General features: G+C 38.1%; 1 protein-coding gene across 3 annotated transcripts in view; it reads right to left on the bottom strand.

Moving 5' to 3' along the window:
• Positions 1-17,339, bottom strand: part of PRIM2 (DNA primase subunit 2) — a 389,354-nt gene that overhangs the window by 136,125 nt on the left and 235,890 nt on the right. For all 3 annotated transcript variants that reach the window (XM_044004351.1, XM_044004348.1, XM_044004350.1), the window contains exon 8: positions 17,015-17,082. In XM_044004351.1, coding sequence (XP_043860286.1) covers positions 17,015-17,082 — 68 coding nt within the window. The remainder of the gene's footprint in view (positions 1-17,014; positions 17,083-17,339) is intronic.

Here is a 17,339-nt window from a genome sequence, read left to right as displayed (position 1 = left end):
AAGTACTCAACAGGAAGACAGAAACCAAGAGCTGAAAATAAAAGTAGAAATTATATGGAAGTATATTTGTGGGGCTCACAGCAAAATAAGCTGTTTTTTTAAAAAATCCATTCATGCTGAGCTATTGATATTTAGCAGAGGACAGACTTAGTCATTCTACTAACAACTCTCACTACCATCACACTCAAGTGTCATTAAAAATAACTTGTAAACCAAGAGAGCGAAACTTGACTTGGCAAGCTTGATTACTTCTCCAATCATTTTCCACTTTTCCAACTACTGACAAGGACAGGGATTTCCAGCCCCTTCCCTCCTCCCAGTAAATGATCACAAACAGTGACTTCCAGACAGCTAGGGAGACAACAGCAGTTCCCTTTCCAATCTATTTGCATAACTATTTCCATATCTTTGCATAACACAGATAGTAATCTCATTCTTTATTTCAGCTTAAATGTGGTATCCTTCAAATTTCATTTTTTCTGTGTTCTTTCCCCTGGTTTCTATTGTTTCATTTAGGTATGCCCAGTGCATAGCACACAGTAGGTGTTTAAATGTCTTTAATAGAAGTGAAATAAATTCTTCCCCAAAATATGACATAAAGATTTAGCCCTAATTTATTTACATCCTAGGCCACCATTTCCTGAAAGTTCCAAGCAATATGGCAAGAAACTGAACTAAGATAATTGCTGGCACTGAAATCTACCTGTTGGGAAGGATAAAACTCACAAAAATCTTTGACTATCAAATTGAAGTAGTGTATCTCATTCATTAATGAATAGGCAGTTTGTTAGACAGGAAACAGAAGATTCAGTTTATGTTGATTCTACAGGCATTTACTAAACACCTACCATGTGCAAATGTTTATATAAAATGTTAATAAATACTTATTAATTGATTGATTGCAAGGCATTGGACTGAGTGCTGGGGGCTACAAAGGCAAAATGGTCATAGTGTATTTGTTCAAAGAGCTTACATTCTACTAGGGAGAAGCAAAGCATACAGAAGTGGTGATACTATGTAGATACTTCTGAATATATATTATTTCATCACAAAGCGGCAGAATTTAGAATGGTAACTTCATGTGATAAATAATCTAATAATTGAAGAGGGTTTGCTGTTTCTGTTGGGATTATACCTTTTTTTACTTTGGTTTTTAAGGGGTATGGAAGGAGGACTATTAATATTATTAGTGATGATGATAATAATAATAATAAAATAATAGCTAGCACTTATATACCACCTGCTATTTCCCAGAAACTGTGCTAAGTGCTTTACAAAGATGATATCCACAACAACCTTGGGTGATGGATACTTTCGTTATCCCCATTTCACTGTTTAATAAACTGAGACAGAGTTTAAGTGTTTCATCCAAGTTCACACAACTGGTAAATGTCTAAGGCTGAATTTAAACTCAGATGTTCCTGACTCCTGGCCCAGCATTCAACCCACTATACCATATAGATGTCTCCTTGACATAGGGATTTTCTTATGGGATATGAGAAGGGAAGAATGAATTATTCATTCTTTTAAATGTTCATATGGACCTAAGGATAAGAGACAACCCAGTGACCTGTCATTCTTTCCACTTTCAAGAATGAATGAATGAATGAATGAATGAATGAATGAATGAATGAATGAATGAAAGTGTTTGCTATTTGTCAGACATTGTGCTAAGCAGGGTGTATACAAATACAAAAAGGAAAATACTCATTGCCCCCAAGGAGCTTACATCCTAATAAACAACACAAATAGGATAGTAAGGGTCAACGAGGGGTGAAATCATTTGGAAAGTCATATGTATGTTGAGAGGAATCACTGGGCAAGATTGATAGACACCATTCCAGGAATGATAGCATTGATTTCATTAATGATCCCTGAGCTAGAGGTAGTAAAAAGGGACTAAGGGAGAATTCACATGTCAGTATGTCATGAAGATAGAGAGAGAACACCATGGTGGGGCTGTGTCAGGCCAGATATTAGGAAATAATACACCAATTAGGTGCACAGTGCCTCAGGGTAGAAGCTAGAGTGATGAATACAAGGCTGAGGGTAAATGGAGGTAGCATTATGTAAAGATGACCAGATAACAGATAAAGCTGATTTCTTTGCCAGGCTTAATGATATTGATTAAGCATGACAGGGGGAAATAGGTGGTGAGGGTCCTTAGGTATTCCTCTTTATAGAATTACCACTCTTGCACACAATCCAATTAGAATAAAATAGTCTTTTATTTGGATGCTGGAGGTGACCAAGAGCGAAGTCAAAGACTTCACCTTGAGGGGAAGAGATGGCTTAGAGACATCTTTCTTGTCCAATGGACAAAAGGCCAAAGCTTTTATAATAAAGGGTAGATGGGGTGACCACCTGAAAATAGAAAGTTCCCTTTGGGGGTGGGGAAAGCTTGAATGAGGGGTGGGATGGGAAAGACTTGAATGAGGGGTGGTGGTATCTCTGTCCCCTGGTGCAGCTCAGGTAGCAGCCATACCCAATGGGCTTATCTCCTGGTGGGGTGGGAGAGGTGCTGACTTTTGGAGCTTTTTCCCCTAGCACAGCTTATCTTCCCTTACTCTTTATTTCTTTCTTCCTTTCTTTCTTTATTGGTGGGGCAATGGGGGTAAAGTGACTTGCCCAGGGTCACACAGCTAGTAAGTGTCAAGTGTCTGAGTCCGGATTTGAAATCAGGTCCTCCTGAATCCAGGGCTGGTGCTTTAGCCACTATGCCACCTAGCTGCCCCTCTTCCCTTACTTTTTAGGTGTATGTGTCCTTCAGCTTCTCAAGGAGAAAACCTCTGAGTTAGGTCAGACCCATATCAAACAGAACATACTGCAGTGAGGTCCTCTACATTTGATACAAAAGTGTTCCTACTTCTATTAACAAAGTCGAATCAGGGGCCCTTGTTAAAAATTTTTGCCCTGGAGTGAAGAACTTAAAACTGCTGCTGCTATACTATGAATAAAGCTCCATGGAGCTATGATTGGCTCAGATGCAATCAAGTATTCCATAAGTGTCTCGGTGGGGAAAGTTAAAGGATCCAGGTGAAATTGGGTGCATGTAGCTCTGAAAAAATTTCCATCAGAGAGTTAGTTGCCTTTTCTGGGAGAGTTTTCTGGTCATACCAAACTACAAAACTATCCTTTCTCGCTTAGATTCTTTCAGGGCCCAGTCTCAGGAGAAGGGAGGCATGGTGATTACACAATGATTACAGCAGAAACTTGAGGAAAACTGGAAAGCTGCCCTCCACTAAAGAGCAAGGAGGACAATGTTGACAGCCCCCTCAGAATTACTCTCAATTCTACTATGAAGATTGCTTTTCCCTCTAAATAAGCCCTAAAAGTTGAGGGACTGAGAAAATGTATTAGATTAAATAGGAGAATGTACGTGAAGTGTTTTGCAAACCTTAGTAGTTGTTGGTCAGTCTTTTTTTCAGTCATGTCTGACTCTTCATGACTCTATCTGAGGTTTTACTGGCAAAGGGATCACCATTTCTTCTCCAGCTCATCTTACAGATGAGGAAACTGAGGCAAACAGGGTTAAGTGACTTGGGCATGGTCACACAGCTAGTAAAGTATCTGAGGCCAGATTTGAACTCTGGAAGTCTTAATTACTGCAGGCCTGGCACTCTATCCACCAAGCCACCAAGCTGCTCTCATTAGTCTTTAGTTCTTGCATATCTGAATGGAAGAACAAATGTAATGGGGCACACGTTACTAGAAGGAATGCATATAAGATTACCTTTTTCCCCCAGAAGCCTTTTCCCAGGCCCTTTATGCCTGAGAAACTACACAATTTACTCAATTTTTTTTCCCCTGGAAACCTCAGGCCCAATCATATTTTTGTTTGTTTTGGTTTTTTTGTGGGGGAGTGGGGGTTAAGTGACTTGCCCAGGGTCACACAGCTAGTAAGTGTCAAGTGTCTGAGGCCGGATTTGAACTCAGGTCCTCCTGAATCCTGGGCCGGTGCTTTATCCACTGCGCCATCTAGCTGCCCCTCCAATCATATTTTAAGAATTGGCTTAAACACAGAGACAGGAGAAGAAGAGACAGAAGTGTCACCAACAAATTGGGGGGGAAGAGGGGATGAGAGGAGATGAGAAATTGCATCAAGAAAATACATTTTATTCTACACCACTTAAAAAAGTAGACTGATACAGCTCTCCAAATGAACTACAATCTCCTATACCATACTATAAAATACATAGTATGCTCCTCCATAACTTTGTCATATACAACTGGGTGAAAGAGTAGCACTAATGGAAAAAACAATTGCCAGGAGAAGGAAACAAATGTCTCCGTACATTAACCACACATCCCTGGCTGCAATCACAATTCTACTCACTTTAGGAGTAAAAAATATACCAAAGCATGCCGTTCTTTTCTTACACACACACACACACACACACACACACACACAGAGTATCCCATTTGATCAAATGTATTTTCTTGGTCTCACTATGTATGTGTGTATAAATTTTTTCACAATGATGCCATGCAGACCCTCTGAAAGCCCCATTCCTGCAGTTAGGATTTGTTAGGTGTGCTGGAAATCAAGAAAGCTGGCATTACAATATATCATTTACTGCTGTGAAAGATATCACACAAAAATGCACTTTATAGCTGTCACTACTGTAATTGAAATAAGTTTCTTTTTGCTGTAAAATCCCTAGTAAATGGCACCCAACCTGTGTTAGCCCTAGTGATTTTCCCTGCTGTGATTCCAATGAGAACTCAATCAATGGTTCTCTGTTTTCAATCAAATGGAAGTTCTTTTTTCAGCAATTGTAAAGTGTATTAATTTAGAAAAATACAACACCACAGCAGACTACCATCAGACATAGCGCAGTATAACAACCTAAATTAGGCACATGATTGGGCAAGAGTTGTATAACCCCCAAGATGCATATAACTAATAAAATTGGGAGATTTGGGGTCATCTACAAGTTTCATGGATTTTCACTTCAAGTGATGTATTCTGTCTAGAGAAGGAAATAACAAACCATTCCAGTATCTTTGCCAAGAAAACTCAAAAAAGGGATCACAAAGAGTAGGACATGACTGAATGGTTGAAAAACAACAACAAAATGCATTTTTTATGTTGGCTCCTTCTAATTATTTTAGGGGTGGTCACTCTTTTATACCTAAGCAATTGATATTTCTCTTTTTATTGATTCTTTAAAAGTTCTATTAATCCAGGGGTTCTTAACCTTTTTTTTTTGGTGGCATGGAGCCCATTGGCAGTCTGTTGTTTTCTCAAAATAATGTTTTAAAATACATAAATCAAAATAGTAAGGATTACAAAGGAAACCAATTACATCAAAATGCAGTTATTAATTTTTTTTTAAAGAAGTTCATGGGGGGGCAGCTAGGTGGTGAAGTGGATAAAACACCAGCCCTGGATTCAGGAGAACCTGAGTTCAAATATAGCCTCAGACACTTGATACTTACTAGCTGTGTGACCCAGTGCAAATCACTTAACCCTCACTGCCCTGCCCCCTCCCCACCCCCCACCCCCCAAAAAACAAGTTCATGGAACCCAGGTTAAGAATTCCAAAAATACAATGGATTTTTTAAAAGTTGGAAATATCTCCATCTTTTCCTCTAAAATGTCTACACTGAACCATTCTTTTCAAGTATAATTTTCATGGTTATGTACAGCCTCTAATAAATATGCTTATTATCATAGTGGACTTAAGACATTCCTTGATATAAGGTCTTTGTGTATTTGATATTTGAGAAAAACAAATTTATACGGTACCTATTATTACTATGAGTAGCAGATAGTTCTCTCTAAAAGGAAAGCAGACAGGCCTCTATAAAAGGAAGAAAGCCTGATAGATTTAGGACAGGAAGAAAATCACCTAGCATTCAGCAGATTAATACAGGAAAAGATCCAGCAAGCTCCAAAATGATTGACAAAGAGCAAAGTACTTGGCCTTGAGCAAGCAGCAGCATCAAACTGCTATAGTGAACCTCTCACTATTTTCCCTCATTCCCCTGACCTCCAAGTGACTCTCTCATAATGATAACAATCTCCAATCAGATGTGAAGAGACACTGTTGGGATGGGATGTATGGGGAGGCAGATTGGGAGAAGAAGGGGCAGTACACAGAGAATATGAAGGAATTACTTGTGGAGGCAAACTAGTTCTTATCTCACCTACTTTGTCTCACCCTACTTTTATCTAACCTGCTATACAATAATTAAAATCCAGGATATTCTTTCCCTTCTAACAACTCCGGAAACAGCCTACTGTCTACATGGAGAGCCATTCTAAGATGGAAGCATGATGCAGTGGAATGAGTACTAGACTTGGAGTCAGGAATGGGGTTCAAATCCCAACTCTGCCACTTACTAATTATGTGACACTGGGAAAATCATATCACTTCTCTGGGGCTCAGTTTCCTGATCTATAAAAAAAATAAAGACATTAGACTAGATAATTTCTAAAATCCCTTCAAAAAAATCTTATGGACAAAGTCCAACTGCATGCTTTACAATGAACAATATGCCTTTTTCACCTACCTGGTTTTTCCTGAATAAGCTTAAAGGCAAGCAATATTTCATTTTTGTCTTTGTACCAACTTTGTCCAGGCCCAGCTTAGTGCCTTGTATATAGTAGGTATTTTTAATAAATATTTGTTGATTTGAGTAGCTGAGGCTCTCATTTTGGAATGTTTCTATAGTATTCTTGGACTTGATGCAATGAAGTCTGTGTTGTCATCATTGTAGTTGTCGTCATCATCACTAGCATTTGTATAACTTTTTTTTTTGGCGGGGCAATTGGGTTTAAGTGACTTGCCCAGGGTCACACAGCTAGCAAGTGTTAAGTGTCTGAGGCCAGTTTTGAACTTAGGTCCTCCTGAATCCAGGGCCAGTGCTTTATTCCATTGTGCCACCTAGCTGCCCCCAGCACAATAGTATTTTATCACACTCATATACCAGCACTCCCTCAACAGAACTCTCTCCAAACAATGATACTCTGCCTGGATTGACTCCTCAGTGGTAAGCATGCTTCTATCCTCTTAAATCTGCACCATCCTGGTGACTCTAAACCTTAAGCTACCAATGTAGAAACTCTGTTCCCCACTCCCAGCTCATTGCTCCTTCATTCCCATCAACCCTCCCCATGACCCTAATGTCCCACTCCAGATCTGCCTGTCCCTTCCATTGTGTCCGCTGGACTGCCTACTACATAAATTTAAAACTTCCTTTCATCTTAAAACTCTTCCTTTCTCACTCCTTCCATTTTCCAGTCTTCACTGAGGTCACCTGGTAACACCATTTCCCTTGCCATAATTTTCAATACGTGCTACACTCTCTCTCAAGATCTTTGTCTCAATGTTGCAATGGGGGAGCTGAAACACTCCTAGATCCCCTTGGCCACTTCCAAACTCCATCTACCACTTTCACTAAGCAATCTCTCCTCCTTTGGGGTCTATGCTATCACCCAATACAGATCACAGTGATTGTTATTTATAGATCCCTTTTGCCCATCAGGATATTCTCCTCTTTCCCTCAATGAGTTCAGTACCTGATTCACAATTTTTCCCCTCCTCATTTCTGTCCTCATACTAGAGTACTTTGATATATATAGTGATGTTCCCTTAAACTCTAACTTCCCAGTTCTGCAATCTACTCAAATCACATAACCTGTTCCTCCATTCCACCTCATTCTTAGAGATGGTCACACACTTATCTGATTCTGTCAGTACTCAGAATTACATTCACCCATTTCCTAATTCAAGAGTTCTGAAATTCCTTTATCTGATCATAATTGTTAAAAATCATTCCCTCTTTCCCTATGCCTTATAGTCCTTAACCTTATCCTACTTCCTCACCACAACCTTCATTCTCTTCCTCTGTTTTCTCCCAGGCATACACTAGATAGACTCTCCTCCCTTCCCTATCTTGACCTCTCAACTCTATATCATCCCCTGCTCTTGAATTCCTTGCCCCTCTGTCTTATTATCTATCATGCCTTGCCAAACACCAGTCCTGGATTACTTCCACTATTTACTTCATTTGCTCCTATTCACATTATGCTGAACAGACTTGGAGGAAAACCACAAAACTCTGCTGATACTACAAATATCTGTTATCTAATCTCAAATCACTGAAGTAAGGCAAACAATGGCTGAACAGATTATGTAGTATGAACATAAGACCCTCTTAGATTTATACTACCCCCTCTTAGCTGAGGTCCTCACCTCAGACATCACTGACAGTGAGGTCATACATACACTGAAGGCCTTTCTCTCATCCTCCTCATTTCAAACCAATGAGACATATTCCCCCATTATCTCCTCCTTCACTCTGATCTCAGATGAAGAGGTAGCCCTTCTCTTTGCCAAGAAAATCCCTCTATATACACCCTTGATCCCATACCTGCCCATTGTTTCTGGCAGATTTCCCCTACTATCATCCCCAGGCTATCTTCAATTTCACCCTATCAACTGGCTCCTCCCTTACTTCCTCCAAAAATGCCCATGTCTAACCCTCACTTGATCCCACCATCCCCACTAGCTATGTCCTTTATCTCTCCTCCCCTTTGTGGCTAAACTCTTTAAGAAAGCTGAGTTTCCCTGGCTTCCTTCAGGACTTAGTTCAAATCTCACCTTTTGAAGGAAAATTTTCCCAGACCTCTTAAGCTACTAATGCAATGGTTTCTCAGCTCACCTTGATCTACCATGGATATACTTCATAGGTACCTATTTATTTCATGTTGTCTCCCCTGTTGGAATATAAGCTCCTTGAGAGCAGAGATCATTTTTGCCTTGATTTGTATCCCCATCACTTAAAACAGCATCTATCACAAAGTACTGGAAAGTGCTAAATAAGTATAGGTAACTGACCAGTTGACTATCAAGTCAAATGTTCCCCCCCTTTATCATTTAATAAAATTCTTTATAAAACTTCAAAAAGAGAATATCTCCAAATACAAAAGTGAACAGAAAAAGGATTATATGTGAAAACTTAAATCTCTATTACATACAACTGACTTTTTCAAAAAAGTATATATTCACCAAAGTCCTTTCAAAGCCACTCTTGTGTTTCTTTCTGAACATCCTTCTGTTCTTTTGTGAATTTAAAACAATACTTCCATGACATACTTTTCTTTCTTGCAGGGGTGGGTGGAATGTTTTCTCTAGCTCTCCTCTTCCTCATAAGCCCAGAGCTTCCTTTTTTTGTTTCTATTAAAAGGAAAATGCAATCTTTCTAACAATGAAGCCTATCAGATCAAGCAAAATAAATCCACGCATTTGCCTTAGTGAGAAGTATACTTCTTCATTAGTCCTCAGGAGTCATGAATGCTCATTGCATAGATCAGAGTTCCTAAGTCTTTCCAAGGCATTTTTCATTACACTGATGTTTTTACTGTGTAAATTTTCCTACTGGTTCTTCTCACTTCACCCTGAACCAATTCATATACATCTTTCCAAGTACCTTTGAAATTGCCCTTTTCATCATTTCTTACAGAGTAGTAATATTTCATTACACTCATATACTATAATTTGTTCAATCATTCCCCAACTGAGGGACATTCCCTTTGTTTTTAGTTCTTTGCTACAACAAAAAGAATTGCTATGGGGGCAGGTAGGTAATACAGTGGATAAAGCACCAGCCCTGGATTCAGGAGTACCTGAGTTCAAATCCGGCCTCAGACACTTGACACTTACTAGCTGTGTGACCCTGGACAAGTCACTTAACCCTCAATGACACCCCCCCCCCCAAAAAAAGAATTGCTCTAAACATTGTTCTACAAATAGGTGTCTTTCCTTTTTCTTTGATCCTTTGGGGTACATACCTCATAGTGGTATAACTGGGTCAAAGGGTATTCACAGTGTAGTGACTTTTGAGGCACTGTTCTAAATTTAAATGCTTTTTTATCATCAAAAATAGTAAACATAGATCTTGGATCCTCTGCATCTTTCAATCAAGTGTGTAATGATGTTGTCTCCTGTAGAAAATAATTTCTGAAAGTCTCCCTGTTCACATTAAATGGCCATTAAGTAGATTCTTAATATGTCTAGAATAACCAAAATAACTCCTGATGGCTTTTTCCATTTAAGCTTTTAGTTGCATTAGGTACTCTATAAGGACTGATTATACTAACAAAACAGAAGACCAAAAACCAACAAACAAGAACACACACACACACACACACACACACACACACACACACCCCAAAAATCTGGTTTTTGTCCAACCTTTGCTATACAAAACAGTTGAAAATACTGGCCCTACCATCCCCTCAAGCTATGGCCTCCTATCTTTCCTCCCATTTAGTGCTAAACTTCTTTAAAAAAAAAAAAATTGACTAAGCTTCATGCTTCCACTAATAAGGATTCACAAATTTTGAGGTGAAAGAGACCTCAGAAACCACCTAGTCTAAGGCCTTCGTTGTACAAATGGCAGCAGAGGTTAAGTGATTCTGCCTAAAGACAGAGTAAATAGGAGAGCCAGTTTTTAAATACAAGTCTTCTGACCCCTGAACTCAACCTCTTCAATGCCCATTCATTTCTTATTTCCTTGTGATCTAGCTTCTGGCCCTATCAGTTTACTGAATTGCATTTCCAAAGGTTAGTAATACCTTTTAATTAATAAATCCAAAGTCCTTTTTTCCAACCTCAGCCTCCTTGACTCTTCTCCCACCAAGACAATCTTCCTATCTTCCCAACAACTCATAACTTATTAGGCATCAGTAGCTGATTGGTGTTGTTTCTGTTATCTGTGTGTATTTGTAAATGTCCGTATTTAATCTGTCTCCTTCCTTTTAAATGGCACTTAAAAATAGTAAAAAAATATTTCTTATTGATATAATGATTTATAGCACTTTCCTCATTATATTACTATAAGGTAGCTAATGCAAGTAATATTCCCATTTTACAAATGAGGAAACTGAGGTTTTCAAAAAAAAGTACTTCAAACAAAGATCTGACTGCAAGTGCAATGCTCTTAACTTGACAGCATGATACTTTTAAATTATAAGTTGTTAGAGCATTGAGTACAGTGCTCTGTAAGTTTTTGTAGGGTGCTTTTGGGGAGCAGGGCGAAGAGGTATTTGGGAAGAAGAGTCAGATGGGCTTATGGACCTGTGATTTCTTTTATTGGCTTTAGGTATTCCCTGATGAGGAAGCTCCCTCTACAAAAGGAGATCAGCAACAACTCTTCTATAACTTGTCATCTTAGAGAGCTGCTGGAAGCACTGAAAGGGTTAAATGACGTGTTCAGGGTAACCAAGCAATTCTTAAAAGGAATTCTAGTGACTGTCATATGCTATCCTAAATAGGTAGGTATAATTCATCATACACAGGTATATGTATATGTATATATGTGTGTATGTACGTATGTGTGTATATGTATATATGTACATATGTATGTATATGTGTATGAATACAACTGCTAATGGAAAAGACCGCATTCTTCCTAATTTAGTAATATGTTATTGGGATCTGAAAAGCTTTCATAATAAGCACTGAAATAAAAGCTTCTCTCACTGTGAGGAGAAAAGTAAATAGTTCAAAGCACTAACAATAACTGGAAATAAGTGGGAAGAAAGGCCCTAAGAGATACCAGAAACATGAAGATCACATTAATGAGGTTTTAGGTTCCACCAAGTGGAGTTCTCACCTCCTCCAAACTGCTCTATGTTACAGCATTCCTTCATGCTTATTTCAACAAGCAAATGAATATCCAAGTATTTTTCTGATTTAAACTTAATGAGAGTTAATTTTAACAATGAAAATATTATAAATATCACTATTGTAGATAATCTGGAAATATATCCACACAACTGAAATATTTTTTGTTAAACATTTTTATATGAAATTTGTATGCTATGTTTTCTCTAGGGGAAAAAAAACCCAAACATGTATACATATTTACTATGGAGATGTGGTATAATGGATAGACAGTCTGTGATACATATTGGGATGTACCACCCTGGGCAAATCATTTAATTTTTCAGGACTTAAAGCCGCTTTCTAGGATTACAAATTGCAGAGGAAGTACCAGATGGATCTATATATCCAGTAGAAGGAGTTTCCTCTCCCAAAAGTTCCCTATACCAATTAAAACACAAATCTAGTACCTACATATTAATCAAGTGACCCATTTAATTAGAGAAAATAAGCTCACAAAAGCAATCACAATGAGAAGCTCTCACTTTTTAAAAATAATTTAAAATCAAGTCAAAAGGAATATCTACTATCAAACTGACCATGCATTAAAATCTAATGAGTGTGATGTAACCTTTAAGTAAAGCTATACCCCATGAAATGATAACCTGAGTAATAGGGTTAAGCATTACAATCAAACCCTATGGTAACATCCCAAATATATACATTGAAGTGAATTCAGACTAACCATTCTTTGTTACATTTACTCAACAGCTCTTCTGTTTCTCTTGGACTCCCTATGGGAGTAACTGCCCTATGCTGAGGTTAGAAAAAATGCACTTCAATTCAATTCCACAAGCATTTATTAAACATCTGTTATGTGCCAGGCACTGTGCTGGGTCCTAGCTGCTTCAAGGTTCTTACATTCCATTGGAAGAAATAACATGTTCAAATAAACACAAGGCACATACAAAATAATGGGAAGAAAGAAGAAGCTAACAAATGGCATTAGGTTAGGCTTCTTGTAGCATTTCCAGTTTGAAGTATATACATCACCAAAAGTAAAAGAAACTTGTCTAGGCAGAACAGAATATTTGGCAAATAATGATATTATCCTATTGAAATTAACTCATGTATTTTGTTCCTTGTGTGCTCATGCATGGTGGGGCTGCTAGGTGGCACAGTGGATAGAGCACTGGCTCTGTAGTTAGGAGGACCCAAGTTCAAATCCAACCTCAAACACTTGACAGTTACTAGCTGTGTGACTCCGAGTGAGCCACTTAACCCAGATTGCCTCAAATATCCAGGACTATCTCCAGTCATCCTGATGTATATATTGCTACTACACCCAGATGGCTCTGGAGGAGAGAGCGAGTTTGGTGACCTTGCACTGTCCTCTCACTGTAACTCATGACATCACCTCCTGATGATGTCATGGTCCTCTTCAAGAACAAAGGACAAACAACAACAACAAGAAGTCAATGCATGGTACACTCTAGAATTTCCTTCCTTTCATATTTGTTTTTCCTCCTTTCATAGTAAAAGGAGGAACAAAAATGTTTACTAAATGCCAAAGGGTATGAAGGGCACAAAAAGGTTGGGATCTACTGTTGTAAGAAGAAGCACTTGTACCTAGCACAGAAGGAAGTTATATTCTGGTAGAGACAGAAGTGGGAAAAGAGCTCTTTCCAGGAATGGGGGGGGCCCAGGCAGGAAGAGCCCACACACAAGACTTGTACAAAGGCCCAGAGACAGAAATAGCACAGCCTAAAGCCACCTATGTGAAGAATTAAGAAAAGATCAAAGTTAGTGCTAACAAAGGAACCGCAGTCTTGGACTGGTAATGACATACCAGAATCAACGGTCAAGCATATGGATCTAAGAACAGAAGCAGAGGTGGTGTCAAGATAAAAAACGAGCATCAAGGCCAAGATCCAGAGTTAAAGGGACACGTGAAGAGAAAGTCAGGGGATCCTGGTGAAGACTTCAAAACAGGAACAACAAAGAGAATAAGAATAATCTGGTTCTACAGAATTAGCTACCCTAAATTTCCTAGGAGCCCATGCATGGTTTTATGCACATCATGCCATGTAGATCCAACAAATGAAGCAGAGTATTGCATTCTTTCCTGATAAGTTCTCTCTCGGTGGTGGTTCCTAAATTATATATCTGGGAATTCACAAGGCTGGCTCGACCTTTCAGCATCCTATAATTGAGCTAGAGTCGGATAGGTTCCACAACCACCACCACCTACAGCATTATAGTGGAAAGAAATGGCCCTCTCTTAGTGGAATTGAGGAGATCCCCTAATAGCTCTGGCTCCATTCAGTTCCATTCCAGTAGAACTGCTTCCTGCTTTATTTTTATTGTTGTTATTTGTGGTTGTTTTGCCTAACATCATGTTTTGTGGGTCTAATTAATGACATTGGCAAGGTACGTCTGTATGCACTGTATTTACATGCTATATTCTTTTTTCTGCTAAATTCTGTTTCCTTTTGGTTCCAAAACAGTGGAAATGATATCTGATTTCTATTTGCTATATCAGTCTTGCATCTAAGTGAAACAACCAATTAAGAAATGGAAAAAAAAAAAAGTAAATAGCTCATTTCCATAGAGAATAAGCAATCCACAAAATGACTAGAGAAATGTATATGAGAAATCCAGAGAGCAATGGAGAGTTCTGGATTTGGAGCTAGCAGACTCAGATTCAAACCCTGATTTTGCCAACTTTACCACCTGACTGACCTTGGTCCCCAGTTTCATTCATAAAATGAAGGGGTTCAACTAGAGGGCTTCCAGTGTTCCTTCCAGTTCTGATTCTTGTTCTTTGGATCCCATAATCACACCACTGACAACACATAAAAGTCCCTATACTCTGATTCATAGATCTGTGCAGCTGAATTTTAAACAAGAATGCTTAACTGTTTTATAACTAAGTCAAAAAGGGTAAATTTTGAAGTTTTATTATTGTTAAGTCATTAATCACATTTTTATGATCATTTTATATAGGTCTACACATATACATGTATACAACACCATATGACTGTCTCCTATCTCATCTTTTTTATACTAGCTTTGTGGCCAGAGAAAAGGGGAAAATTACTCACAAAACAGAAAAAGCAAAATTTTCTTATTTAACTTCCCAAGTTAATATATGGAAACTATTCATGCACACAAAGTAACCATTTCATGACTCCTCATTTGTGAATAAAACTAAATCACACCCACTTGAATTATTCCATTCTATAGGCCACAGAAATCAAGTCAGTTTCTCCCTGGATCCTGTCACTCCCTAGTAGTATGATGAGGACTTAATTTACAAAGCTAAATTTGAACCAGAAGGTTAGACTTATGTGAAAAATATTCACATATTTCAGTGTTTGCAAAATAATATACCTGATGAAAATATCATAGATAATAAGGGTACTGTAGGCTTACATAAGTGTCTAACTTACTGCTGAAAAGTGGCTTGGACAATGGAGAAATTCTTTATATTTTATTACTTCAGTTTTCGCTGGTATTTATGTTGCCCAAATTAGTTTCACTGGCAAGTTTAATTAATATGCTATTCATCATCTCTCTCTCTGATCATTAGAGTTGTGAAATAACCCTGGACAAAATACTGATCTCAGCAGTACCCTACTATAAAGTCTATCCCTTGAAGATAATTTATTTAAATTACATCCCTAATGTGATTATCAATAGATTCTATGAAGTCAAATGCAATGTTTTTTGTCTAGTTGACCTGAATGCTAGTAATAATAAAAAAGTGACATTTTTATTTTTTAAATATGGGCCAGCCAAAAGACAAACTGGGTTTGAAAGTCATATCACAAGGTTACTTTGTAGTACAGTAAATGTGAAACTGTACACATCACCTGCCATCCTGCCCACAGAAGTTTCTGACATAGTAATAAAATGGAAAAATGTTTAGTTTAATAATAATAATAAAAGCAACTTCAGTTGGTGAATATTACATGTAGCATCTTGCCATGGTTGCTTAGCAACCAGTGGTGAATGAACTCTACAGAGGATGGAAACCCAAAATGAATGTACAGTATGTGCAAGTTTCAAGGACCTGAAGGGAAGTGTCAGTAGTTAATCTAAATTCCAGTTGACAATTACCATACCCAAGTGGGGGAAGGGGAAATCCATCAAGATTTAACAATAACTAAGCACTAACAGTATACTAGGACCATAAAATTGGATGAGATTGTGGTGCTGTGGGATTAACAACCTAAATTTGACAACCACTATATTGTTACGAAGCCACTAGTTTTGCAAGAAAAAAATGTGACAGCATGATTTGCAAATCACGCAACCTTCACAAAAATATAGTAGATACATTTTATGCTATGGCCCCTTATTAAGAAAGATTGAGACATACTCCAAGTCAAATCATATCCTCCCAAAACATAACAGCTCTATGTGGTTAAAGTGTTTAGTCTATGAAGATGGCCTTTAGTCCTGTCCCCCCAAACACTACCATTATTTAAAAAAAAAATGACAGTGTATCTGTCAAGCCCTAATGTATCTGTTTAAAAGTGTATCAGGGTCTTGAGATTAAGAGAAAATTAGTACCTCTTCCAAATCTTACTCAAGCCTTGTCTAGTTCTATCTACCTATTTCAGTTCTAATTTTGTAGTTTTTGATAAATTTAAGAAATATTCTACAGTGCTAGAAAGTCAGGAATAACGTTAAAAAATAAAGACTTAAAAGCATAAAGATTACTTAAAACTGAATGGTGGGGGGAAAAAATCGATTCTATCATGATGCAGCTGCCCTATCACTCTGGATCTTCCCTAAGCCCTTGGAGTCTTCTCACCCTGAAACATCCCTCTGCCTCCCTGGTTTCTTCTCCTACTGAGTCTAACCTATCCTACCCTCTATTCTGGGGACAGGTCTAGGTTGGCCAAGCTTCGGTCCCCTCCTGGTTTTCTTGGGCGGTCCCCCTCCCTACTTCAGCTCCCTTTTGCATGATGTCTTTCCCCCATTAATAATATAAGTTGCTTGGGGGCAGCTAGGTGGCGCAGTGGATAAAGCACCAGCCCTGTATTCAGGAGGACCTGAGTTCAAATCCAACCTCAGACACCTGACACTTACTAGGTGTGTGACCCTGGGCAAGTCACTTAACCCTCACTGCCCCGTTTTTTTTTTAAAAAACAAGAATATAAGTTCCTTGAGGTCATGGTTTGTCTTTTTGCATGTATTTGTATCTCTAGCACTTAGGACAGTGCCTGCCATGTAGCATTTAATAAATGCTTGTTATGAAAAAAAAAATGCTTGTTGTTTAGCTTTACATTTTTGAGACTCCCCATCACTTATGAAGTCAAAAGGTTTTAACCCACTTGAAATAAATCTCTTTTATCAGCACAATGAGGCAGTATTTTTTTTATTACCTGAGGTGATCAAGAAGAGGCTGTAGTCGTTCATCAGACTGCACAGACGGCAGTGACCTTGCTGTTAACTATAAAAAAATAAAATTTTGTATCAGAATATTAGCAAATATAAGTGAAATCAACGAACTTATTTCAATATATAAATGCAAAAGCAAATATAAACATATTTCTCTTTGTCAGGAATGGAGAATAATGTTTCAATAACAGGATGGAAAATAACTGACTATATCTGCAGCTGCTGAGGTTTCTCATTAACTCCAAAAATAAGTAAACAAGCAAAGTTGAAGAACTAAATATATAAGCATCAATCCCAGTTTTTTAGAAA

This window comes from Dromiciops gliroides, chromosome 4, assembly GCF_019393635.1.
Source record: "Dromiciops gliroides isolate mDroGli1 chromosome 4, mDroGli1.pri, whole genome shotgun sequence".
NCBI lineage: Eukaryota > Metazoa > Chordata > Mammalia > Microbiotheria > Microbiotheriidae > Dromiciops > Dromiciops gliroides.
The sequence above is the reverse complement of the archived record's forward strand: the minus strand, read 5'-3'. Positions and strand labels throughout refer to the sequence as shown.